This window comes from Acomys russatus, chromosome 20 (assembly GCF_903995435.1).
Source record: "Acomys russatus chromosome 20, mAcoRus1.1, whole genome shotgun sequence".
Taxonomy (NCBI): domain Eukaryota; kingdom Metazoa; phylum Chordata; class Mammalia; order Rodentia; family Muridae; genus Acomys; species Acomys russatus.
In genome coordinates, this window is record NC_067156.1 from 45037375 (window position 1) to 45063096 (window position 25722).

At 41.5% G+C, this 25722-nt stretch overlaps 1 protein-coding gene and 1 pseudogene across 1 annotated transcript in view; one reads left to right on the plus strand and one right to left on the minus strand.

The window, feature by feature from the left end:
* Fbn2 (fibrillin 2) overlaps positions 1-25722 on the minus strand; it is a 202684-nt gene that overhangs the window by 165860 nt on the left and 11102 nt on the right. Inside the window, exon 5 of the mRNA XM_051163405.1 lies at positions 17889-17984. Coding sequence (XP_051019362.1) covers positions 17889-17984 — 96 coding nt within the window. The remainder of the gene's footprint in view (positions 1-17888; positions 17985-25722) is intronic.
* On the plus strand, positions 8308-8394 carry LOC127204829 (uncharacterized; annotated as a pseudogene).

The window sequence follows — 25722 nt, forward strand, 5'->3', positions numbered from 1 at the left end:
TGGAGTTCCAAATACTAACCTATCCCACATCTCCTGCAGTCCTGAGAGGCTCAGAGAGTCCTAGCTAGCATTAAGCCAATTAGAGAGGCGTAACCCTTGAGGAAGGTGGCCTCTGCCCATGCTGGACTCAATCAACATGAGCTATTGCTCTGTCTCCAGGACACTGATTTGTCAGGAAGACACAGACATGGGCTTTCCAAAGATGCAAACAAAGGATCTGATGGGACACACTGGTTTGGGATTGGTAGGAGGAAAAATGACTTTATGAAGAAAACATTCAGTGAGGCACAGGGGCAATTAACACTAGATGGAAATGTGGGGTTGGCTTGTGAACCACCTGAGGTTGGCTATGGCTTTTACCTGGAAGGCACTGCTCATCCAAAAGCACTCTACTAATGGACACTGGAAACCTTAGTGTCTGCCCATTTCCAATTCCAAGTTCCCACTAAGTCTATGCGAAAACCTCAGTGAAATACTTAGGGCAGGTAAGTCTATAAACACACAAAATGAGATATATGACTTTGAACTCCTAGTTGTGTTCAATGCTCTGAAAAACAGACTGTCTGGGCAGATGACAGAGCTTTATTATTTTATGTGAGTCAATGCTTCTCAACATCTTAAGTGACTATATCTGGAAAAACTTAGGTATGTAGCAATGCTTCTCAAAATCATCATTACGGAGTAGACAAGCCTGACTGCCAGAAGAAGATCCACAACTGCATTTTAATCGTGCAGTGTCTGACTCAAGTGCGGGAATGTAACATTTTCCACGGTGGAGGCTTGTGACTGACTGGCTATCTAACACACTGCTGAGCATGAACCAGCAAGGGCAGAGGTGGGATAAAAACTGTTCAGTGGAGAAGCCCATTTCTCTTAGTTTTGTGGTTGGTGTTTTAGATTTTCATAGGCATGTACTGTCTATGTTTGAGTATTTTTTTGTCTTCAGCTACATTTTCTCTCTTATTAACAAAATTGAAACCAAAGAACTTTTGAAATCGTGTAATTATTAAGCTCACAAAAAATACCATATATTTGAACACCTGGAAATGAGGTGTCATTTACCTTTTAGGCAGAAATCATAAAGGGGCCGTAATAAAAAAAAATGAAATATTTTGTGGAGAAAAAAATCAGCATTACCAAAATTTTACTGGCTAGAGATCACACGGGATGGTCACATATATCAAGTGGTGGCACATTTGACAAGTGTGTGTGGAGCGCTGGCTTTGGTCTCTGGTGCTTCAGCAGCACCAGCAGAAGCACCGATGCCCTGCATGCGCGTAACAGGCTCTCTGTCTAGTAAGGAAGGAAAGTTAGACATGAAGATACACATTTTTCTGTCAGTAAAGTTTTAATCATTTGAAGGGCAAAGAAGAAGAAAGAAAATATACTCAGAAGCTTTTTTTTTTTTTTTTTTTTAGAGTTTTGTGTGTGTGTGTTTATCTGTGTGCACTTGTGGTGTATGCCCATGTAGTATATTTGCATGTGTGTGTCAGGGAGGGGGTGCATGTGCCTATGCACACACCCAGGCCAGAGGAGGAGGTCAGGTGTCCTGTTGTACCCGCTCCATCATGTGCCATTCATATGGCATCTCTCACTGAACCAAGAGCAGGCAGCGAGTACAACAATCTTCCTGTTTCAGCCTTCCACAACCCTTCCACAACCTTTTATGATGAAAACACACACAAATCTAGGACTAGAGGGAAATTTCTTCAATCTAGTAAAGGGTATCTACAGAAAGAAATAAAAAAGAAAGAAGGAAAGAAGGAAAACACAGAAAATACATTTCACAAAGGTGAAACAATGGATGCTTCCTTTTTGAGACCAGGAACATGAAAAGGAAAGCAACTTTACCACTTTTGCTCAACTTGATAGTAGAGGCATCCACCAGAGTAATTGGGCAAGAAAAGACAACTCTTTCTGTTTTTAGGTGACATGACACATACGTATGCTCTTGTATTATTCACTATTATCTGTTTAAATAACTAGTTCTTCAAGGTTGCAAAATACAAAGTCAATACATGAAAATCAGTTGTGTTTCTAACCATTACCAATTAAAAAAACTCATTTAACTGGGAAAAACTCTAACCAAAGACATGTCAACATATATATTCTGAGATAAACTAAATACTGCTGAGGTTTTTTTTTTTTTTTAAGAAAATAAATGAGAAAAACATTTATTGGTGGAAACAAAGATCAAATTAAACAGATTTCTTGACACAACTAGAGTCACCTGGGAAGAGAGAAATTCAAATGAAGAATTGTAGCTCCACCCCATCCCTCATCAGACTGCCCAGAGACCACGGCTACAGGTGTTATCTTGATTAATTGATGTAAGAGGTTCCAGTCCATTGTGGGCAATGGTTGTATAAGAAAGCAAACTGAGCAAGCCATGGAGGGCAAGCTAGTAAGTAGTATTCCTCCATGGCCTCTGCTTCAGCTCCTGTGACAATTTCTCTTGATGAAGGACTCTATAAGACATAATGAACCCTTTACTCCTCAAGCTGCTTTTTGGTCATGGTTTTACCAGAGCAACAAAGAAGCAAACCAGCTAAAGGAACAAACAGTAACTTAAGACTACACCAAACATCTTTTCTAAAATGTCTTCAACAGATGCTTGTCAGGTCAGGAAGGACACTTTGAGCTATACTGTCTGGCACATGGGTACTTCGAAGTGCCAGGTCAGCTTGCTGGAATACCAAATGCTAGACTTGGCAACATGATCTTTAGAGATTTGGCATCCAATACCCACCCCTGGGTCACTATGACTTAACTCAGTTTCCTAGATCTGGTCTGGTATTCACAACAAACCTAACTGCAAATGAAAGAAGACTGAAGCAGTAAGAGCCAATAGCTCACTCAGAACTGCTCCATGGCCCTCCAATAACTATGTCCCAGGTCCTCCTAAGGTAATGTGATCCAGAGAGAAGCAGTTCACAGAAGGGGCAACAGTGACTTACAGTAGGGTTATCTGATTTCTGGTCATCATGGCAAATCCAAAGTGCCCCCGACATGAACTTTTCCCTAATTCATGGTGACTTTGGACTAGATAATGTTAAAGCCATGTTTCAAGATCCACTGTAACTGGGTTTGTAGAATAAACACAGAAATATCCACAGAACTTCTAATGAAATGACTGGATGAACACGTTTCATAATGTTAGCAACTAAATAATATTTTTTAAAATGAGGTATTTGTATCATGCAAGGAACTGACTTCTTTCTACTTTCAAAGTTCACTATGGGAAATAAATCTAAGCCTAGAAACCCAAATCCCTACAGCAATGTTTCCTCCTCTGACATCGTTAGTCCATTGTCCAGAGAAGTGTGGTGGGAAGATAGAGGCACTCAAAAGAGACAGAGGGCAGGCATATCTGTCTTCTCTGAGGACTCAGCAGATGCAAGCCAATCAGGAGATAACCTCCTCAGAGTAGACCCTGCCTATCTCCACATCCCTAGAACTTGATAGAGGGTCTGGTTAGGGACAATTGCAGAATCTTATATATTTATGTGATCACATTGAATAGGCAAACAAAAAGAAAGGAGAAGGAGAAAAATTGAAAAAAAAATCCAAATACCACAACAGTATTAAGGCTTTAATTGGTGAATATTTAGACTTTTCATCAACATGTCCCAAGTACCTTCACTTCCTCTGTTCCTTCAGAGTTTTTGGACACGCTAGTCCCCAGTCTCATGGGAGGGTTTCCCTTCAAGCGATATTCATCTGGCAGAGGATGCCTGAGTCACACCCATAAAGCTTGTCTTTTTAACAAATAGCCTTTTACATTCTACCTCCTTCACAAACATTCTTGATGTCACCAAAGAAAAATTCATCACAGTCCTCTGGCCTTATTCCAAATGTACTTACTTAACTTGGCGAAATCATCAACAACAGGATGTGCACGGTTTTAAAAAGATAGTTGTAAAAAAATGACAGCATTCTAAAGAGAGAAAGCATTATAAAACATAATATGAAAAATAATAACATAATTATGTATTCCTTCATGCACCTTGCTGCAGTCTAAACAACACTGTCTTACTAAATCCCCCAAATTGCTCATGTAATCATTGAATAAAATACAGCTCAACTACAGCAAGACATGTTTGCTTCAGACAAGTGAGATTCTCCTTTCAAAACTCTAGAGAAAGCGCTCCCTTTTGTACATACGATCTTTAAAGTTTATTTGACTTACTGCTACGTTATGACACAGTACCCCAGGCTGAAGTCTGACGCCATCATAAAGCCTCTGGGCTCTGTGTTGCCCCCGGCAGGAGTTGCGCTTCTGACTGACGTCATCAAGATTTTAAAATAGGAGATATGGAGAAAAACCTGACAATGAAAGCAGACGACTTCCAAATCCCATGTTGCTGGATCAGAAGGAAGCCCCAAGCTATTCTAGTCATATAATTTGAGGACTTACAACTGGGTTCAAAATAACCTAAAAGTGAACTTCATCCGAGATGGCTTCATTTGGGGGCTCTCTGCAATAAGAAAAGCTGTGTTCTGAGAATCCTTTGTAAACTCCTTATTTAGTTAAAAAAAAATCCCGAGGTGTTTGGAAAGGACCATGTGCAAGCTCTCATTTCACAACCTTCACTCTGGGAGCTGCAAGCTGCTGGTGGTTAGTTAGGCTTGAGTCTGCCTCACTGCCAATATGATTGAACACAGGTGAGGCCTGCATCAGCATTTTAAAAGCCCCCTGGTGTGCATCACCCTGGTATCTCTGCATCTGAGGGCTGAATCAGAATCTCCAGGGACCTGGCATGGAAACCTGTGGTTTGGCCCAAAATAGCCAGGTTATTCCTACAACTGGGGAAAGGGAAACCCAGCGTCTTCATTTTCCAAGCAACAATTTTACTTACACAGTAAACTGTTAAATTTTGATTAAAGCTTCTACTGTAATGTGCAGACCTTAATTCTTTTTCCTTCTAAGATGAAAATGGTCTTGTTCAAGACTGGAATGTGCCTTGTGTGCTATTTCTAAATCAGATGAAAACATTCACACACATGCAACTTCACCCATATGGAAGGAGTTTGCATGCATTAAAGTGTGGCATTAAGCACGGTCATGGGAAACATCTGTAGCCCACAGAGGACGAGGCACCCGTGGAACTGGGGTCCCCGGCTCCATCAGATGTACCTAATGCATTGGCATAATTGTACTTGTAGGTACCAGGTATAGAATCACAAATTATATCCTGAGAGGCATCTACACTTGGCTTCCTGTATGACGTTAGATAGATTTCCAAGTCAGAAATTTCCTATGTGCTGTCAACATCTTAGAAAACTCAGCAAATGGAAACCATATCGCACTCTTCCCTTTCTCATAGTAAATATGAACAACAGCTCACCAGAGGTCAAAACCAACAACAAGGACAAGATTATCACCAGAACCTTATGAAGGAGCTAATCACAGAAGGGCATTGCAATGACCGCCCAGGAACTACACAGCGGAGCTGTGCAAGCCTTCCCCTGCGGATGAGACAGGGAGTGAGGGCAGATTCTCAAAATCCTGAGAAAGCTCACTAATCCTCCATAGAAAGCTGTGTTTGACTTTAGCTTATAAACTAGGGAAAATGCGTAGGCGTAGAGGCTGTGCTACCAATATAGCACCACACTAGACGGGGAAGGCAAAGGACCCAGAAGGCCCCAGCCAGTAAGATCTCTACCAGATGGGAGGAAGTTAGGGACGATGCAGTGGTCATCTCCAGCATTAAACAGAAGAGAATAAATGAGGAACATCAGGGTGAAAGAGTCTCAGGGGTGATGGGGGTAGGTGGGGAGCGGGGGTGTGGGGAGGAGACTGGGTGAAGTCCTTTGCAACTACATGGGGAGGGGGAAGGGATGGACTCTGGAAGGAAAGGGATGGAGATTCTCTGAAACCTAGCAAGCCGAGTCTCCTCACAGTGAGGACATCAGCAGGCATAATTCCTGAGATAGGGGCGGGGCTGGCACAACTTGAAGAATGCCTTTGAAAAGACAAGATAGAGTGGTGTGGACACAGGGGATGCAAAGGACAAAAAAAGTACGGAGCATAAATCCTTTCCCAAAGTTAGCCGAGCCCAGCCAAGGTCTTTCTCTGTCCCAGCTGGCTCAGGTCCCCAAGAACCTAAAACACCTGCACACCCAATAAGAGCTACAGAATGCAAACAATGTGCAGGCGGCGTCTAAAGGGAGAAAGAGAAAAATTAAAGAATTACTGCAAATAGAAACTCTGGACTAAGTTGCCTAGTTTTGCAGGAAAAAGGATAAAGGACAGGAGGTATTTATCATATTTTAATATGCTTTATTTACTCTAAGGCACAGAGTGGAAAAAACAAAAACAAACAAACAAAAAACCTAAGACTGTTTCATTATTGGGGAAGAAAAGTGTAACTAGAAACCAAAACAAAAATCGACGGGAGTTCTTTGCACAGCAGAAGTCTTTTGCTAAGAGCTATGTAAGACGAACTGAAGGTCTGGACTGATAGCTCAGCAACTGGAAGCACTTGCAGAGGACCTCCGTTTGGTTCCCAGCACCCACATGGTGTCTCATAAACATCCCTAACTCCTGTTCTAGGGGATCTGATCTCCTCTTGTAACCTCTGACGACGGCACCAGGCATGCTTGTGGCACACACATACACATGCAGGTAAAACACTCATGCACATGGTAAAGCGAAAAATATTTTTTAAAGATGTTTTAAAAAGAAAATAAGTCGAATAATGACAGAGTGGCATCTAGGTGATAAAACTTAAAAGCAAAATAGAAAAACTTTAAAGTTAAAGAAACAAGACAAAAGCAGATTATTATAAAACCGTTAAATGGTTAAAATAATAGACATGGCTAAAATGACTTATGACAAAAATTAAAATGACTATAGAACAGATACCTGATTGTTTATTGATAGATATTAATATAAATGAAGTATAGGGGTTAAAATTGAGCACAAAGACATAACAGAAGAAAATTTTCATAAGTTTTCAAAAGGTTATTATTCCATATCAATTGATGACTAAAATTGTATAATAATGAAGAAATATTCTACATAATTAAAAAGTCAAAGTATTAAGTCTTGCAGAAAAAAATAACTTAAATGGAAAAATAAGGCTAGATTCAAATATCTTTATCATATATTTAATTCCAGAAAATAATTGTATTATACCGCAAAAAATCAATGGGAAATGTGTAAACCTCCAAAATCAAAGCTATAACAACACTTGGAGAATTCAAGCCCGAGACAGCAGGTCCACATTCTCCACAATGAGGGGACCTTCGAGAAGCTACTCCACTACACCTGACCAACCACATGCTGAAAAAAGGCACTACAATTACCATTTAGTTCAGTAGCCAAATTCTTCTTTTTAAGATTCAAGAATTAAAAATAAAAGTTATTTACTCACATGGTTAAGTGCTGTAAGGTTCTTTATTCTTCTTTTTGGTATAAACGTGTGATTTTGCCCAGTAATATTTTTCTTTGGTCTGAAAGGCTCTCTTAAACACTTTACAGTGGTAACATTTTCATCTATCACATGTTACAATTATCTTCTTTACTTTTCCTTTTTGAAAGGCCTTTTCTACATCCACACGGGCTTCCGTTCAATGGCAGTGCTCTGAGCACGCTGGTCTACCGTTTTCTCACCTGACCTCTCACCAACAAGAACCTCGCTGCAATCTGTGCCCTCACCTCGCTCCTCTGCCTGAAAATGTGTCTCTTTCCTCTCTGTTGCCAGGAAGATTTTCTCAAGATCCTTGTCTTTTTAGAAATTTGATGATGGTATTCTTTGATATGTTTAAATATTTCTCTTCTTAGGGTTCATTGGTATTCTCGGCCATGATAGTTTACAACATTTAAAAAGTTAGATGTTTTCAACTATTATTTTTCCTTCATCTACTACTCTTGATAACTCCAACTGCATGTAATTAATTTGCTAGGATTTGGCACAAAGCTCAATAATATACTATTACATTTGATGGCCTCTATTTTTGTAAGTTATTTTAATATTTTCTCTTGATGTGTCTTTAGATTCACTAGTATTTTCACCCATAATACCCAATTTGCTATTAATCTTATCCATATTGCTCATGTCTAAATGCTCTGTTTAGTCTCCACACTGCTACTATTTTCTCTAGGGTATGGACAAACAAAATATTATAATGAAAACTTTTAATTCATTTGCCATTAATGCAATCTTTACATGGCCTAGTCTGCAGCGCTACCATATGCATCAGTTCTGGATGATTCTGACTTCACATGACTGTCTTCTATATGACTATAATCAATATGAATACTTTCTCACAGGAAACTTTTGATTGTTAATAACTTATTAGCTTGCCCCTAGAGGCATTGCAGGTGTGGCTGCTATGTCACATGTGCAGTAGGTGGCAGAGAGGAGAGAGGCACCAACCAAGGACATTGCATACAGAGAACCAAGACCCCCTGTTCAGATGTAGTTGGTGGACAGCTGATTATCTACATGGGGGAAAGGGGCCTCTGCTGACCCTCTGACCCTCTGACATGCACTCTGGCGCCCACGATTTGTTCACTGCCCCTAGGCAACACAGCCTTGCAGGGTCTGAGAAAGGGAATGCAGGCTATCCTGATCAGACCTCGAAGGCTGTGGCCACACAGTGGGATAGGAGGGCCCGCCTATCAGAGGTCTAGGGGAGTGTAATAGGGCAGAAGGGGGAGGAAGGGTGAGAACGGGAAGATAAAAGCATGTAAACAAATTATAGTTAATAAAAAAATAAAAAAATAACTTATTAGATGCCATGTGTTGTCAATGCTTTTTCCTAGTATTTGGAACTTTTGTAATCACACAAATAATTCTGAATTTAGATCATGGATATTTGATCCCTGAGTATTTACCATTTGGAGTCAATAGCCAGGACCAGAATAAAATTTGTTCTATGGTTAATTATTCTTCTTTATTTCTTAATACTTTATACTTTCTGTACTTTCCTGAGTATCTCCGAAACAACGCAATTTTACGTCTTAGACTGAGGGCTGAGTACATCCCTAGGTGCATGCTGGGAATAGTCTTCATTTTGATGCTCTTTTTGATGTTTTTTCCTAAGAATTCTAGCCATTTTGGTTTCCTGGAATCTCATCTCATCGAAGGGAGTCTATGAGGCCGGGCCTGTGTTCTTTCTAACTGTAATAAAGCCTGTGAAGTTCCAGCAGCTAGCCAGAAGAGTCAGATAGCCCATCCTTTCCTTCCCTGATAGCTGTGTTTTATGGCAGAGTGCGCTGATTGGTTTTTGCATTCCTTATGATCAAGTATCCAAGGAACTCAACTAATAAAAGGGCCGTTTATTTGGACTCAAGGTTTCAATTAGTGGTTGTCGTTTGGCTTTACTGTTTCTGGATCTGAGCAAACAGAACCTCATGGCAGGGACAGGAACAAGGCTGCTCACCTCCTTACGGCTAGGAAGCAGACAGAGAGTCCCTTCTCCAAAACCCATTAAGGCCCTGAATCCAACAATGGATTCATCTGTTGGAAGGCTGAAGACCTCTCATAATCCTTTTGTCTTCCACACAGACAAGGTCTACCTATTGAACACTGTTACACTGAGGACCAAGAAGCCATGTGGTTTTCGGGACACTTACAATCCAAACCATAAAACTTAGTGTCCAGTATTTTTCAGAATTGTTGTCTCAAACATTTTACTCTTGCCTGTCTTTTCAATCGGGAAAATCAATATGGCCTCTGTTTCTCTACTCTGGCTGCAAATAAGAGTGTCTCAATTTTGTTTCAAGATGATGAATTTTGAGTATTTTGAGCCATGCACAAAAACAAATTTGGGATATATGAGTTCAGAGGTATCTGAAATTTATTTGCAAAAAATAAATTCATTTATGTCAGATGGCAAAATAATTAAATGTCTGCAAGTTACCCCTTGTATTCCCTTCAGCAGCACTTTACACACACTGACTGTTGGGAACCACATATTTGTAAGGAGAGGGCATATGCGTTTCATCTTGAAGGTGTGAATAAGGATGTGGGCTCTGAGGTTACGACTCCTGGGTTCAATTCCTACCTTTTTTTGTACCTATTAGCTTGGTGAGTTTGAGTAAATTACTTTGTTTCATTGTGGAATGCTTTTTGTTTTGTTTTGTTTTTAATGTAGGAAAAGAAAATTAAAACATATCTTTGGGCCTGGAGGTTTGATACCATGGGTAAAGTGATGGCTACTTAAGAACAAGTTCAGCTCCGCCACCAGCCACATAAGACCCAAGTGTAACAGTGTGTGTACGTAATCTCAGTGCTGCAGTAGAGCAAGTGGATCCAGCCAATATGTGAGCTCCAAGTTCACGGGTAGACCCAGCTTCAGAAATCTAAAGCAGAAGAGTGACGAAGGAAGGCACCCAGTGTTAACCTCAGGCTTCCAGGCACTGCACCCAAGGGTGACCACCATACCCCATGCCTCCTTATAATTAAAAATTTTAAATAAAGGTGCTTTTTGTGTGTGTGTCATTACAATGATTAAATACTTCAAAGCATCTATCATAGCGTTTTTTTCACCAGGCATTATTCCTCAGCATTCCATATGTTTCTACTTAACATTTATGCTAACAGTCTAATGTAGGTGCATACATGCCAATCTTTCAGTGAGTATATTAGCTTCATTTAATACTCATTGGCTGCACTCTAGCTGATGTGTGTGAATTTCTTGTCTAGTTCCTTCTGTGTGCAATCCTACAGGCTCACAGTGCAGCTGTGGGAAGGGGAATCCACTGCTGGCCAGAGACGCACAGCCAACTGAGTGCACACACGTAACAGCGATAAACACAGTTACTCTACAGAAGTGGGTATGTGGCGGATAAAAGGGGTATTGCCTAATTGTCACAGATAAACAGGCGGAGAAGGGATGGCTTTGCAGATTAATGAACTCCTGAACTGCCCCAAAACTCTGTGTAAAAAAAAAAAAAAATCTAAGAACTGTATTCTTGTATTTGTGGTAAAAAAAAAAAAAAAAATGTCAAAACAAGACATATGAGATTTGGTCATTCAACTGTATAACAAGCAAGGTAGTGGGATGCTACAGAACATTTTCCAGTCAACCTTATATAGTCACAAAACAGCAAAGATGCTGTTGATGAGCCAGAGCAGGAAGTGAGAGCCACGAATCCTAAATCACTCTCCCTCCCCACCCACACCCAGCAGGGTCATCTTTCCTAAGTGCGCACATCCCTGACATGGTTTCATGATAGTTAGAGCTACAGCCTCTTTTCTATGCCAATTAATTCTCCTTTCATGAAGATGAGATTCTCCAAAGAGTTCCCATTTAGTCAAAGTCTTTCCTCTTAATAAAAGCGGCATTAAACTTTACCTCTTTAACTTGAATCACATTGGTTCTCCCATCCTAGATTTAAGTATGAATAAGTAACCATCACATCAATCTTTTTGATGATCTTGGGAGTCATTAAAGTTATCAATATCATCCTTTATGGGATGTCAGGTATTATATTATTATCATTTAATTCTCATAAACACTTATTACATGTATAGAAGCAGGTGTCAGAGAGGGCAAACAATGCCACAGAAAGGTAATTCTAACCTCTGAATTTCTACTGCGGCCAATGTTCCTGAAATATAACAAATAACGGGTGCTGGCCATGTGGCGAGCACACTGATTATGTGTCAGGTTTTCCTACTTTTGATCCTCCCAGCAACTCTATTAGGAAATTACAAGGCTCCATCCACTTCTAGAAATAGGTATTATTTGTTTGGATCTTTGTGCAAAACCTGTATTTATTACATAAGGCTCACCCATCTGTACACAGATGTGTTTAATCCCTTTCAAGAAACTCCTACATAGCAACATTCTGTTACAATTAAGTTTTATGAGTTAATATTTGGAATGGCAGCTCTGACTAGTTTCCAGACCTGCTAACTTAATGCCATCTGATATGACGTTGAGGCAGGGAAATACCTTACTCTGCAGATGTAAACAGGAAGGCTTAAGAACAGAGAGGTGGAAGTCTGGGCCCCATCCAGAGAAACCTATTCAGGAATTGATTTTCTCCAAAGCCCAAATCCCCTGTGTGACACACACAAGCATCACATGTCTTGTCTACCATTGATTCATCCATCATCTTTTTTTTTTCTTCCTTTGCTTCTGCCCTTTAGAGCCTGCTCCACCCCCTACCTCCTGCCTTGTCTTCTTAATGGTGTTCAAGATAAAGATGCTATCTGAGCCAGTGCCAAAACATAAAGTTCTCATAGATCTTCTGGTATTTCTCTGATGCCCATTTAAGGCTAAGTTTAGCTTAGAGGGTGGAAGGTTATAAAATGTTCTTCTTAATGGCCTTACCAGAGCAGAAATGTGTGTGTGTGTGTGTGTGTGTGTGTGTGTGTGTGCGCGCGCGCGCGCGTGCGTGCATGCTGGCGAAACATGTGTGCCCACTGACTCATAAGCATAAGTGGGTTTAACATTTATACTTGATAATATTTCTTCTTTGTGATTTCCATTCTAGTAAGTCTTCAGTGTTAAAGAAAAGGGGGAAAACTGGCTTAGTGCACTGCGGTAATTACAACTGATTATGAAGCTTACGTAATGTTAGAGTCAGACTGAGCCATATAATATCACTTGTAATATTAATGTAGGAGACAGTCTGGTGGCATTTTACGATGGTGGAAGGTTATACGCTGTTTTTCATTCTACATTTACATTACTGACAGGAACACCATCCTAACACCCCACAACTGAGAAGCATCTCTGAGCTCATTACTTCTTTCCATCCCTATTATGTTATCTACCATGGACACTGTATCTTTGTGTTTAAAGATGATTTCCAGTACTGGTCTTTGAATACAATTGGCTTCTTGTGAATGAAGTATACACTATTTCTTCATAATTAGATTTCCAAGTACTCAATACTTCCTAAGTTCTTAACAAATATTTGAGTGAGTAAAGGTTAAATAGCCTCTATAAAAGTAGTTTAGTAGTAGTCATATATTCCAATTTAGGGCCAAAAGATGAAAATAAATAAAATACCAAAGCATGAGAAAAATAGAGACTTAGAAGATTTTAGAAGAAGGAAGGAGTTTCCAAACACACTGACCAAGGAATAAACCACAGAGTTTTCCCATGGAAGGAGTGGAACGCGTCAGAGTTTCTGTTGTTTTCAAGTACCAGTACCCGGCACCTCCTTGTTATGCTCAGAGGATGTATTCTATGAATGTTGCCCAGATACATGTTTATCTATGAATATATTTTATTGCACAGAGCTCTAACCAAAACAAAACAAAGGATAAATAAACTTGGAAATGATCTTAAACATCAAGTGGCAGAAGACAGTCTGGGCTGACTATGACGGAGGGACTAAGGCGGGGCTGACTATGACGGAGGGACTGAGGCGGGGCTGACTATGACGGAGGGACTAAGGCGGGGCTGACTATGACGGAGGGACTAAGGTGGGGCTGACTATGACGGAAGGACTAAGGCGGGGCTGACTATGACGGAGGGACTAAGGCGGGGCTGACTATGACGGAAGGACTAAGGCGGGGCTGACTATGACAGAGGGACTAAGGCTGGGGTCTTGAGCTGGGCTGCAAAATATATGCTCTGGCTTTCATAATCACCGTGCCACAGGTCTTACCTGGGCAGAGCTTCCATCTCTGGGCTCGGGAAATGGCTTTGTAAAGACCATAGACTTGGTGTAGAGGATGCACAACTATACTTGTGCCATGCAGCAATCGCAGCCCATGGCATATTTAACAGTGCCAAAGGAGAAGCACAGTATTATTTATGGAGGAGCAGATTCGAGTAAGAATGCCAAGATCCCATTCTTTGAAAATACTTTATGTGCAATAGGAATAAGAGCCGAATTATTCAATAATTAAACTGTAATTAACCCTGAGCCTAGGAATTATGAATAACTGCAGTTTCTCCCTTTATCTTGTATTTGCTTCCTAAATTATCTAAATTATATGCATATGACTATTAACTTAAAAATACAATAAAGCATAGTTTAAATGAAAAGTATTGTATAGACACTTCTTGAAAGCATCAAATCTGCTGCCTACAGATGTATGCAGGACACTGGTTTTTTTTCTTCCACCATACATTTATGTAACTCTGTACATATTATTCATTCTCTGTGTCACTAAAATACTATAGAAACCCACCATGCATCCATTATAATAAATTTCAAGCCTGGGGAAACCGTACAGGTTAACACAAGTGTATGAGTTATTTGCAACTTGAGTTTTGTCCATGTAATCCTCAGAATTCAGAGAAACTCTAAGGTAGCTCTCCTCTTGTTTGGAGGAATATAGACAAGGTCAAAGTGGCTTAATGACCATCACCATTACCTTACCTTTTGACATATGAGGGGGTGAACAAACATGCAGACCCCTGAGGTCTCAATTGTCTACTCTAGTGGTGGCTACAATGGATCTTCTGGAGAAGGCGCTGATGTCACATTCATGCTGAACTGGGTAGTATGAGATGTGTGTGTGTGTGCATACTTTAAACACCAGGTGTAAGTAAGTAGGAGAGAAACAGTGTAGTATTAAGCCAATCAGGACAGTGACAAGAGTGAGAGTCCCGTGGCTCCAAGGATCCAAGAAACTCTGCCTCAGCATCCCTTTGGAGAATGAGATCATATTATCAGCCTCCACAACTGTATGACACTAAGAAAGCTGCCCAAACATGGAGCCAGTTCTGTATCATGAAGGCGTGACGCTTTGCTATTATAGCCAGTACCATTTGCAACACAATCTCACAATTCCACATCCTTGCAAATGCACACTTTAGAAGAATTCTTTTTTTGAAAAACTTTTAAAACTTTGATAGATGCAAAAAGTAATCCTATAGTCCCTCTTTCCAAAAACCACTCTCTTCTGGCCATGCTTGGAAGACTTAAAATTTAAAGACGATGTCACTGGGTATCAGGGTAGTTGACATTTTATAGAGTTAAATGCTTTTCTAAGAAAAACATATTTTACATGACAATATAATCTGTAGTCAGTTTGTGTGTAACTAGGAGGGTGTAACGTATATTTTTACCAGGTGCTCTTCAGGGAAGCTTCAGGGGAAATTCAGTCATTAAATAAGTGTTCACTGGAGTCAAAGAATTGAAAAAGGGACTGTGGGCTGATAACATCAGGAATAAAACAATCCTTTTAGTGTGTCTAAACATCCTTTACGTGGACTTACTTATTCCCTCTCTGTCTCCTTGAAATTTCTGCTGATAAATGACAAGGTACTCTCGGAAGAAAATTGAGGCCTGCTATGTAATGCTGACTTCTGTTTCTGTTTTCTTTCAGATACATAGGAAATACATTTTTTTTCATCTCTTTGGTAAAAGAAGCAAAAATAATTGAATTCTTTTATGTGCTTTGGACACAGCTGAGCTGCCTGCATTTTACAGTCAGCATGTGACCACAAGGCCTCTCTCTCTCTTTCTGCTAACTATAAAAGGTCATTGTGTGTATCATAAAGGCAGGAGACTACAGCGCATCAGCTTACAGCTCCAAGACTCAAGTTAAATAGCTTAATCATGCCAGTCATTAGCTCTTCCAGGGCCCAATGAGCTGGAAAAGCAGGTCTGCTCCACGGACCCGAGCCCAGGAGGCTAGTTTAAAGGAAATTCTACATATTCCATGTTAAGGAGAGAAAATGTCCTTGACTTTATAAAGATTTATCTATATCCATATATATATATATATATATATATATATATATATATATATATATATATATATATATATATATATATATATATATATGAACATGTATTGTGAAATCAGTAATTGAGTAAGAACACAAACTTTAACTATAAGCCTGCAAATTAACCTATTTACTCAACATAAATGGGTCACTCCTCTTGTACACAATAGTTATATTAGTTCTAAAGAGAGAGTGTGTGAGCTCAAATTTTATAAACATTATTAGGTACATGTAAAAATTAGCTGAAAAATGTGTCCTTGAAGTGTTCTAGTTCATGGCTACATGAAATTCTTAACGGCTTCTTTGAAGGAAATGGAGCTTTTGTACATTCATTACTGCAGGGCAGTAATTAAAAATCATTTTTAAGTGAGTCTTAAAAAGTATCCTTAAGGTCATTTCATTGGCTGATTAATTTTATAATTTCTTCCTAAAGCATGCTACTGTACATGTAAAACGTACACAACTCTACTGGGGTCAAAGCAACTGTTGGAGAACAGTGATGGAATGGTTGGAAGCCTGGGCTGAAAGGACACAACCAACCCTGTGCCAGCTAGAACCTAACTTTGAAACCTGTTTCGAGATGAAAGAGATGTACAGTTTACACAAACAATAGAAAACACTGAGCACCAGTCGTGACTGTGTTTGCATGTTTGAGTTTAAAATTCCATGCGAGCAACTTGTGCTAGCATTTCACCATCCATTTTCCTTCCCCCAAGAAGGACATCTGGTAAAAAGCTTTAGAATTCATTCTAAGAATAATGATAATCTCCGTCATCTGTGGAATGTACTTTAGTCCCCCCCCCAAAAAAAATCTCAATTACATTCGGAATACCACAAACATCTCAATGTGCATACACGCAGGCATAGATTAAAAGTTGGCACATGTCTAACTTCTCATACTTGACCATATTATTCAAATATCCCAATTTATTCTCAAGACTTACCCTGAATACCAAGATGAAATTCTTGTGAGGATAATGCATGTCTGTTTTAAAGTGCAAAGCATCTTCTCCACAATTTAAAGGTTCTCTGGATCTATACCTGCATTGTTTCATTGACATTAACGCCAGACACTTTAGTTTTCCAATAAAGTGCTATGTATCTATAGAAACCACCATAGCCCAGGGAAAACAAGCCTGAAGACATATACAACACCTTGATAATGTAATTTGTCCTTTAACCTAGACTTAGGTTTAGCCTCAGGGCCCAGCACTGGGCAGTTATTCATTACCTTTCATAAGGTTTGACTTCCTTGGTGGATCACGGTGGCCACACTGCTGTCATGCTGTATGACTAAGCTGCTAGAGCATCAGTGCTGGCTGTTCCCAGCCGCCAGGTGGAAACTGCTATTGAAATTATAAGCTGGTTTCATCTTAGGATAATGACTGTTGATGGAGACACTGTGGTCAGCAGAGGATGCTTGTCTAGTTGTCTTGCGTAAAGGAAGTTCTGCTGGGCTCACATTACCCAGCCATTCTTTTCATGTATGTGCCTTTGGGGAGGTGACTCCATACCATGCTGCAGGGATGGGTGCCGAACCCAGAGCCAACATAGGAACCCTATCAAGTAGCCGTTATCAAGGGCTGCTGGGAAGAACCCAAGCTTAATCCCACCGGCATGAATTATTCTCTCTGGAGACTATATAACTGACCAAGAAACAGTTGAAGGAGAAGCTTCTCTCTCTACAGAGGAAACAAGGAAGTATGTTGCCTCAGTAATGAGGCCAGTCCTCATACAGTCACAAAACAACCAGCCAACAAGGAAACAGTCCAACACTCTCCAGCGTAAGACCAAACTGAAGCACACAGGAGTGCAGGGCCAAGAAATGGAGAGGAAGGCACAGAAAGCCTTGATCACATTTGCTGTGAAGCCCCAGTAGCCCTGGGCTTGTTATGGAATGTACTGGGTTTCCTTATCATTAGGGCAACTTGTGTCAGATTGTGTGGCATTCAGCTATCATATTATCATCATCATCATCATCATCATTTTACAGCAGAGAGTGCACTCCCAACAATGTCTAGAAAGTACATGAGCATAATAAAAGTCTATAGTTGTATGAAAATCAATGATATGCTTGCTGCCCCAAATCTTACCATTCAAGCTACTGGCACATGAAAATAGACATTTCATTAGACTAATTCCTGTTGCATAGCAAAAAGCATGCACACATCCTTATAACTATAGAATAAACTTCAAGAATTTAGGTTCCCCGATCACCTCTTCCCTCTTACCTCTTTCACACTGTGGCCCCGTGAATCCATAAACACAAGCACAACGGTTGGGGCCGATGCAACGCCCACCATTCTGGCATCCATTTTCACATACAGCTGTATGTCAAAAAAAAAAAAAAACAATCAATGAACAGCTCATTAAACAGCATGCTTAATCTGAGCCCAGCAAGATCCTGCTCTGAGGCTTCCAAGAAAACATCTATTCAGTTTCCTCTCTAAAACATAAGCGAGTGCATCTGATTGGCCAGAAGGAGATGTTTTACCAATGCATACATTTTATCATTAAGCAAACACTAACAACTTTTTTTTTTTTAATCAGATTGATGAGGATTAGCTGGGTCTGATGCTCACAGGGTCAGAAGATGACTATTCTATCACCTGTTCTGGGACACAGGGGCAAAATACATTCACCTTCAAGTGAGGAACATATCAAAAATAAGAAGCTCAGTAAGTACAGGGGTGGGTTGAAGGTGCGGCCTCCTGGCTCCTTCCTCACTAATCACCATCGTCCAGAGTTCTGCTCTCCCCATTTTAGCAAGAAGACACACACTTAGGAAGAGAATGTTCTTTTCATCTGAAAGCGTCACCGTGTCAACAACCCCAGGGTTATTTGTCGCAGTCACACTTTTCATCAAAACCATGATGCCATGCGGCTCTGGAGAAGTAAGTGTGTCTCCCTAAGAATCACTGAGCCCTTCTCTGTCTTCATCCGTCACACAGTATGTTTCCAAGTAGCATTTGTGACACCACTGCCTTGAAAAACGTGGCAGGCAAAAAGTTAGACAAATCAATATAAAGGACAGGAAAAGGGGGAGTGAAGGCCGTGAGGGTTGTGAGACAGATGGAAGTGGATAGAAATGTCAAATAGAACAAAAACTTCCCAGAGATCTCTAAGGAGTATGTAATTCTTGGAATCAACTGCCAGGACTTGAAGGCTTAATTGTAAACCATTACTAGATTTGGATCTAGGATTTCCCAACTGCCCAACACATATTTTGCAGAAGGATAACTCTAATTGAATATGATTAATGGAAATGCAAGGAATCTTCTTAATGTTGTCAAGGGGAAGGAAATTTGAATGAAAGCCACTTTCCCAGACACAGCCTCTTGTTGCTGTACCAGCCTTTGGGAAAGACACAGATGGGGCCGGGGAGATGGCCCAGCTAGGAATGTATTTGCTGTGCAAGTACGAGGGCCTAAGTCTGGACTTCAGCATCCACACAAAAAATCTGTTGCCCTTGTAATCCTAGGATTGTCGGGGTAGAGAAAGGCAGATTCCTCAAGCTCCCTGACCAGCCACCCTAGCCAAATGGTAGCTCCAGCTTCGGTGAGACACTGCCCTCACCCCCCTCCCCACCCCAAATTAAAATGAACTACTGAGAAAAGCATCTGACAATCTCTGCCCTCCAGGGACATTGTCCCAAAGCACAAGGACACAAAATGGGGGAGAACAGGGCCCCCGACTGGGACCTATGAGCAGGAGGCTGGCTTCTCTGAGTTCTCCAAATTCAGAGAGTGCTGATGAAGGTTCAGCTTCTCCTCAAGAGATGGGCCGCTTGCAGTGTGACTTTAGACTAGCCTGTCTAGGCTAAGCTAGCGCATCCCTACTTCTTCCCAATGTGTCTGGAGGTTCAGAAAGTAGAATTATAATTCATAACGTATTTATGTGAACCTATATAGGTTGACACCAGTTTTAAAATGAGTAGCAAGTAGTTCTTACATTTCCCAGTGCAAATTTCTAACACTGCGAATATTGAGAAGGGTCCTGTGAACAGAAAGGCTGGGATGACTCACTGCACTGGCCGTCATTGCTCCTGTGCCTGTCCATCACATAAGACACAGTTGGCTGGGCCTAAGAGCCTCCCTCTGTGCACTGTGGTTACTGATACAACTGTTCCCTATGTGCCCTGTGCCCTGTGTCCTGTGCCCTGTGCCCTGTGCCAGCCCTTCCCAGCACCTTGCTAGCCTCAGACTCACAGAAATCTGCCCACCTCTCCTAAATTCTGGGATTAAGAGCATGCTCATCTTACATGGTCTCTTTTCTCTACTCTTAATTGTCTTTCTTTCTTTCTTTTTTGTTATAGAACATATACACGACAGAGGAGTCTGAGGAGACTGTTTTCCAACATCCAAATGTTTATACTAAAGAGCAACAACAAAAGAGAAGCAGAAAGTACAAATGGCGTATAAGCACTCAAAACACAGAAGAGGATAATTTTCTTCTTTAGAGTGACGTGATTTTATGAATTAATATTTTTGCAATAAAAATTAATGGAAATAGTATTTTATAGGTGAAAATGTGCTTGAAGGACATTTGAATCCATGCAAATATCTACCCTGTAAGAAATATTAGTCACCCAGTAAGAAGAAAATGCTTGTATGGGAAGAAAAGGAAGGGAGCACAGCACAGGCTCTGCACAGGCAGAAGCCGCTCTAAGCAGATGCCAGTGACATCTGCCAACGAGAACATTTCTTGGCCTCAGCCTGAAGAACAGCACAAGCTCACTCATTAGAGGAGCTCAGATACTTAAAGAACATGTCATGTCAGACACATCCTGAGCATCTGCTCTGTGCTAGACCGCACGACAGGCATACATTTTCATGAGACAGACTCCTGTACCATTTTATAGAGAACAAACACTTGGGCCCAAGCTGAGTTTGAAACTGCGGCTGTAACTTCTACACAGGCCTATCAGATAGAAATAACATTCTCAGCTGTGTTAAAAATGTTCAAAAGGAGAAATAAATAAACTGTCCCGACACAGGACAACATAAAACTGGTATGTTGAGTGAGTACAAGCTATCAGGCCTGACTGTTCATGTCCCATCTTCTGTTCATTCCTTCTCATCCAATTTTCATAGCCTATTCACCCTTGTCTATATCAAAATGGTGAGATCATCCAAGGCTATGACTACAAGTCTCTTCTTTTGTCTAGAACATTCTAATGATTGTCTATATCTACGATTGAAATATTATAATGAAAACTTTAATTCATATGCATCCCAACGGATGTCTCTGTCTTGACCTGACCTTATATCTGAGTTTGCAGGAAAATCTACTTGGAAGTCCAACAGACCTAACACAACTATTGATTTCCATCAGCCTCTGCCAAGTCATTTCCTGGTCAGCTGATCCCAATAAGGAAATGATATCATCACTCAGCGCAGCTCCACTGATAGTCTTCCATATGTCATTTTTGGCCTTTTTTTTTTTTTTCTTTTCAATCCATCACACCCGGTCTACAAACAATTTCCAAAACAGAAATGTGACCTATGCTCTCGCCAGCTCTTTAGCTGCCCTGGTAGCCTTTTATCCAACAGTTGTTCTGTTTCCTTCTTATCCCCCTAGACAGCAGATTCAGCGTGGCATCTGTGGTGACTTTGTAAACAATGTTAATCAGGTCACATTACTTAATTTGCTCGCTGGATTTGTGTCAACTTGACACAAGCTACAGTCATCTGAGAGGAGGGATCTTCAATTGAGAAGATGCCGCTATAAGATCCAGCTGTAAGGCATTTTCTTAAGTAGTGATTGATGAGGGAGGCCCCAGCCCATCGTAGGTGGTTCCATTCCTGGGCTGGTGATCCTGCTATATAAGAAAGCAGGCTGAGCAAGCCATGGGGAGCAAGCCAGTAAGCAGCACCCCTCCATGGTCTCTGCATCAGCTCCTGCCGCCAGATTCCTTCCCTCTTTGAGTTCCTGTCCCGACTTCCTGCAATGATCAACTGTGATGTGGAAGCTTAAGCCAAATAAACCCTTCACTTCCCAATTTGGTTATGGTGCTGCGTTACAGCAACGGGAATCCTAACTAAGACACCGGACTTTTCAAAACGCGTTGTTTTCCCATCATACTTGGGAAACAGCTCAAGTTTCTGCCCTTTGCCTATGAAGCCAAACCTTCCTCTCAAGATCTGACTCCAGCCACAGAGGTTCTGCTACTGTTTTACACAGTCAATGGAGTCAGTTTTCTGCCACAGCATCTCTGAATGGACCTGCTTCTCCCTGTCTCCAAAAACACTTTTCCCACAGGGTCAAAAGCAGAGACCGTGACCTGTGGGCAAATGTGCACTCCCTTTCCCTTACTCTGACTTCTTCTCATCCTTGACCTTCTCATTACCTAAGTTTGCAATGTGTTCTGCACTTTTTATGCTTCTGCTAGAGAGAAAACTCAGCTAATAGTTCTCCATAGTCTATAACAAAGCACACACATCTGGGGCAGGAGCTTGGAGGCATGGACTAAAACAGAGATCATTGAGGAACGCTGCTTATTGGCTTGCTCGGCCTGATTTCTTATACAACATAGGACTATCTGCCCTGGGGCGGGGGCAGAGAGGGGTAGCATTTCCCACAGTGGGCTGGACCCTTACCCTATCAACCATCAGTCAAAAACGCCCCATAGACTTGCCCACAGCATGATGGAGACAATTCCCCATCCAAGGGTCTCTCTTCCCTGATGGGTCCAGCTCACGTCAAGTGACAAGGAGCTAACCAGCACAGCTTCTCACCTGTTCACTTACCTATTGGTCCTCTTCCCTACATGTGCGGCGTCACTGTGCCATGCAAAGGGAAGGACATACAGCGATGCTGCTCAGTAAAAGGCAAAGATGCTTCCTAAGGAGCACTGCTGACATTTTAAAGCAGTTTGAATGTTTACATAGTCCTCGTGTTACCAAACATCACTTTTCAAGGGCTTTTCTGAATTCAAAAGCTGCCAATACTTATTGTTCTCACTTTCAACAGTTCCCTATAAAATAATTTAGAAGAAAATGCCATCTTAACCTATTCTCGCTTCACCTTCTTATCTGCTAACCATTGCTTGTGCCTTATGTTCTCCTGTCCCCGTGACATGAAGTAGACAGAGAGGCTCCATCCTATGAGACACTCAGGAAAGAACTGTTCACAGGTATCCTGGTTGGGGACTCAGGACCTTTCCTAGTCCTCTGACTAGAGAGCAAGGTTGACAGGGAGCCAGGCAGAGATCAGAGCACTGTTCTACAAGGGAAGGGACTTTTCACGCCATAGCTGTCCCTTTGTGTGTTAGAATCAGGCAAAAGACACCCCCCCCCCCGCCCCGGGCTCTGATTGTTCTACATAACCTACATGTATCCCTGGGTACTGAATCCAGGCTGAAAGTAACTAGGGCAAGGACAGTCCTAAGCAATGCTCTTAACAATCACTCCGTGCTCTGCTCTGCTCTGTGGTTCTAACGAAAATGTCATATTTTCCCTTACAGTGCAGAAGGCTGAATGAGGAAAAGCATCTGTGTCTTTCATCTGGTTACTGATATGCTAAACCAGTCACCACTGGGCAACAAAAGACAACAGAAAACATATATTGGAATATCTTCCAGATGTTTCCCTTTGTCTCCCTCTCCAGAGCCTCCCTTAGAGATGTACTATCTCGTGGTCTTTTTGTCCCTCAGGACAAAACCATGAGAAAAAGAGGTACCTGTCTGAGACCTCAGCTTTTTACCAGTATGAGAATGGGTGTCTTCCTCATTAACAACCATGAAGAGGGTAGTGCCTGTTCGCATTATTTGTGTTTGCTGATATGCTATGACTCTGGTACCCTGTGACCTTAATTAAACCCTAATCTTATCTAGTCTGCGTTGGATCCACCATTGAAAATTTTTCATATTAATTCTTTTTTTTTCTTTTTCCTTCAGTTTTATACTCTGTAAGCAAGCATGAAAAGCACAGGGTAATTTACCACATGTGTCTAGAGAGTGCCAGGATGTCCCCTTTCATTTGACTGTCTATGCCGCAACAACTGGAAAGTGACAACAAAAGAGGGTGCAACCAAGCAGGAAAGAAAGCAAGTAGCAGGAGGGAAAGGAAGTTCTACCTTAATTAGACGATCGATGCCAGGCAGAAAGGCCAGGCCTTAAGCCCAGCGGAGCCCTCATCTCCAGCCTCCAAGCCAAGCAGGCTTTTCCTTCCTGGCCTCTAACTTGTCTAGCACCCAAACCTGGGCTTCTAAAAATTCACATGAGCTTACCAGATCTAGGCACATCAGTGACAGAAGCACACGGCTGGGGAACTCGTAAGTTCAGATGTATTTCCTCCATGAACTGAGTGCTGTAGTACTAAGGGTGGACCCCCAGGGCCTCATGTGTGTTTAGACAGGCCTTCAGTCTCTGGGCCCCACCCACATCTCCACAGCCAGTGCACCTACTGTTTTGTTACCCCATTCCCCCATCAGCTTGGAGACCTCCAGAGGCCAGGCCTTTCAACAAGGCCAACAGAGAGCTTGGTGCATACAGCTTGGGACCTGAAGAAAGGGTGTCTGTGTGGAAGGGGGCATTTGAAAGGTCAAAGTGACCATCTATCAGACAAGGTGTACCTCACAGAGACAGAACATTTGCCCTAGTTCACTTAGTGCCTCCATCTGAATTTCAGGCATGCCTTACCTCAACTCAGCAAACTGGCTATCACTTTTTTGCTCTACATTGGGAAAACTTCAATATTACTTCAAGTTTTGCCTACACTCTGGAATGGTTCAAAGACAGAACTGACTTTGTCTACCCACACCACTACAACCAGGTGTCTACCCTTAAGTTATTCATAGCACGGGGATCTAAGATCTGGCCGTGGGGTAAAAAGCAACTTAGCACAGTGACTTTCCCTATCTAAGCATAAGGAGTGAAAACTTCTTCCCATCCTTCCTCTCTGGGAAACTGTAGTCTGGCTTGCCCTATCTCTTGTATTGGGATAGGCAGCATAAACCTATACTTTCTCTAGGGAGAAATTTCTGTCTAGCCATAAGAGATCACAGTACCCTGCTATGATGGCACCCAATCTCCTACTAGCCTTTGTGATGGTTGACTGGGAGTTCCCAACATTGCTAGTTATGAGTGGGTGTTGCCCTCTCTCAGAAGAGGCCTTCAGAGAGCAACCACTTCTGAGTTTCTCTCTGAATATTGGCCAGGTATGCAACCTTGAGTAAATGAGAGTTGCTAAGTACTGTACGGGGCCCCCATAGATCATCTAGGGGATTGTTCATTCTCTGGGATGGACAATTGGACATCCAGGAAAGACAGAAAATTGAACTTCTGAGAAAGCAAAAGTATCCTTTCTGGATGGGAGGGGCCCTAAGACTGGGGCCCCTGGTTCCTTCCGTTCCCCTTATCAGTTCTGTTTAGATAATGGCTCCAAGCATGTCTGTTTTCAATGTCTTTTGGGAACAAGAAGCCACCATCACAGAGACCTGCCTTTCCCATCTACCTGTGTCTCTCTAACTTTCCTTCAGAAATACAAGCTCGTGGCCAGCTTTACAAAGTGGTAGAGTTCATTCGATGTTTGTAACAACGAAAGCAAACACTAAACTAGTGTTAGAGAACCTGCAGAGGCAGGTGGATCTCTGTGAGTTTGAGGCCAGCTTGCTCTACAAAATGAGTCCATGGCAGCCAAGGCTACAGAAAGAAACCCTGTCTCAGGGAAGAAAAAAAAAAAACAACAACAACCAACAAACCATAGCTAGGACAACTACAATGTAACAGTGCTTCATAGCTATTAGAGTGATTTTCATTCAAAAAAGAAAACAAAAACCCCAAGTGTTAGCAAGTTAAGCTGGGCCCTTCTGCATCATGCTGTAACAAAAGACAGTACAGTTCTCCCTCGAACACTCTAAAAACAGAGCTTTCGTTTGTCCAGCAACTCCATTTCTCGGTATATATTTGAAAGAATGGAAACCAAGACTCAAATAGTTATGTATAAAATGGTGTTTGCAGCAGCATTACTCACAATAGCCAAAAGACGAATTAGCATAAATGTCCATCAACAGATACGTAAACAATCACACACACACACACACACACACACACACACACACACA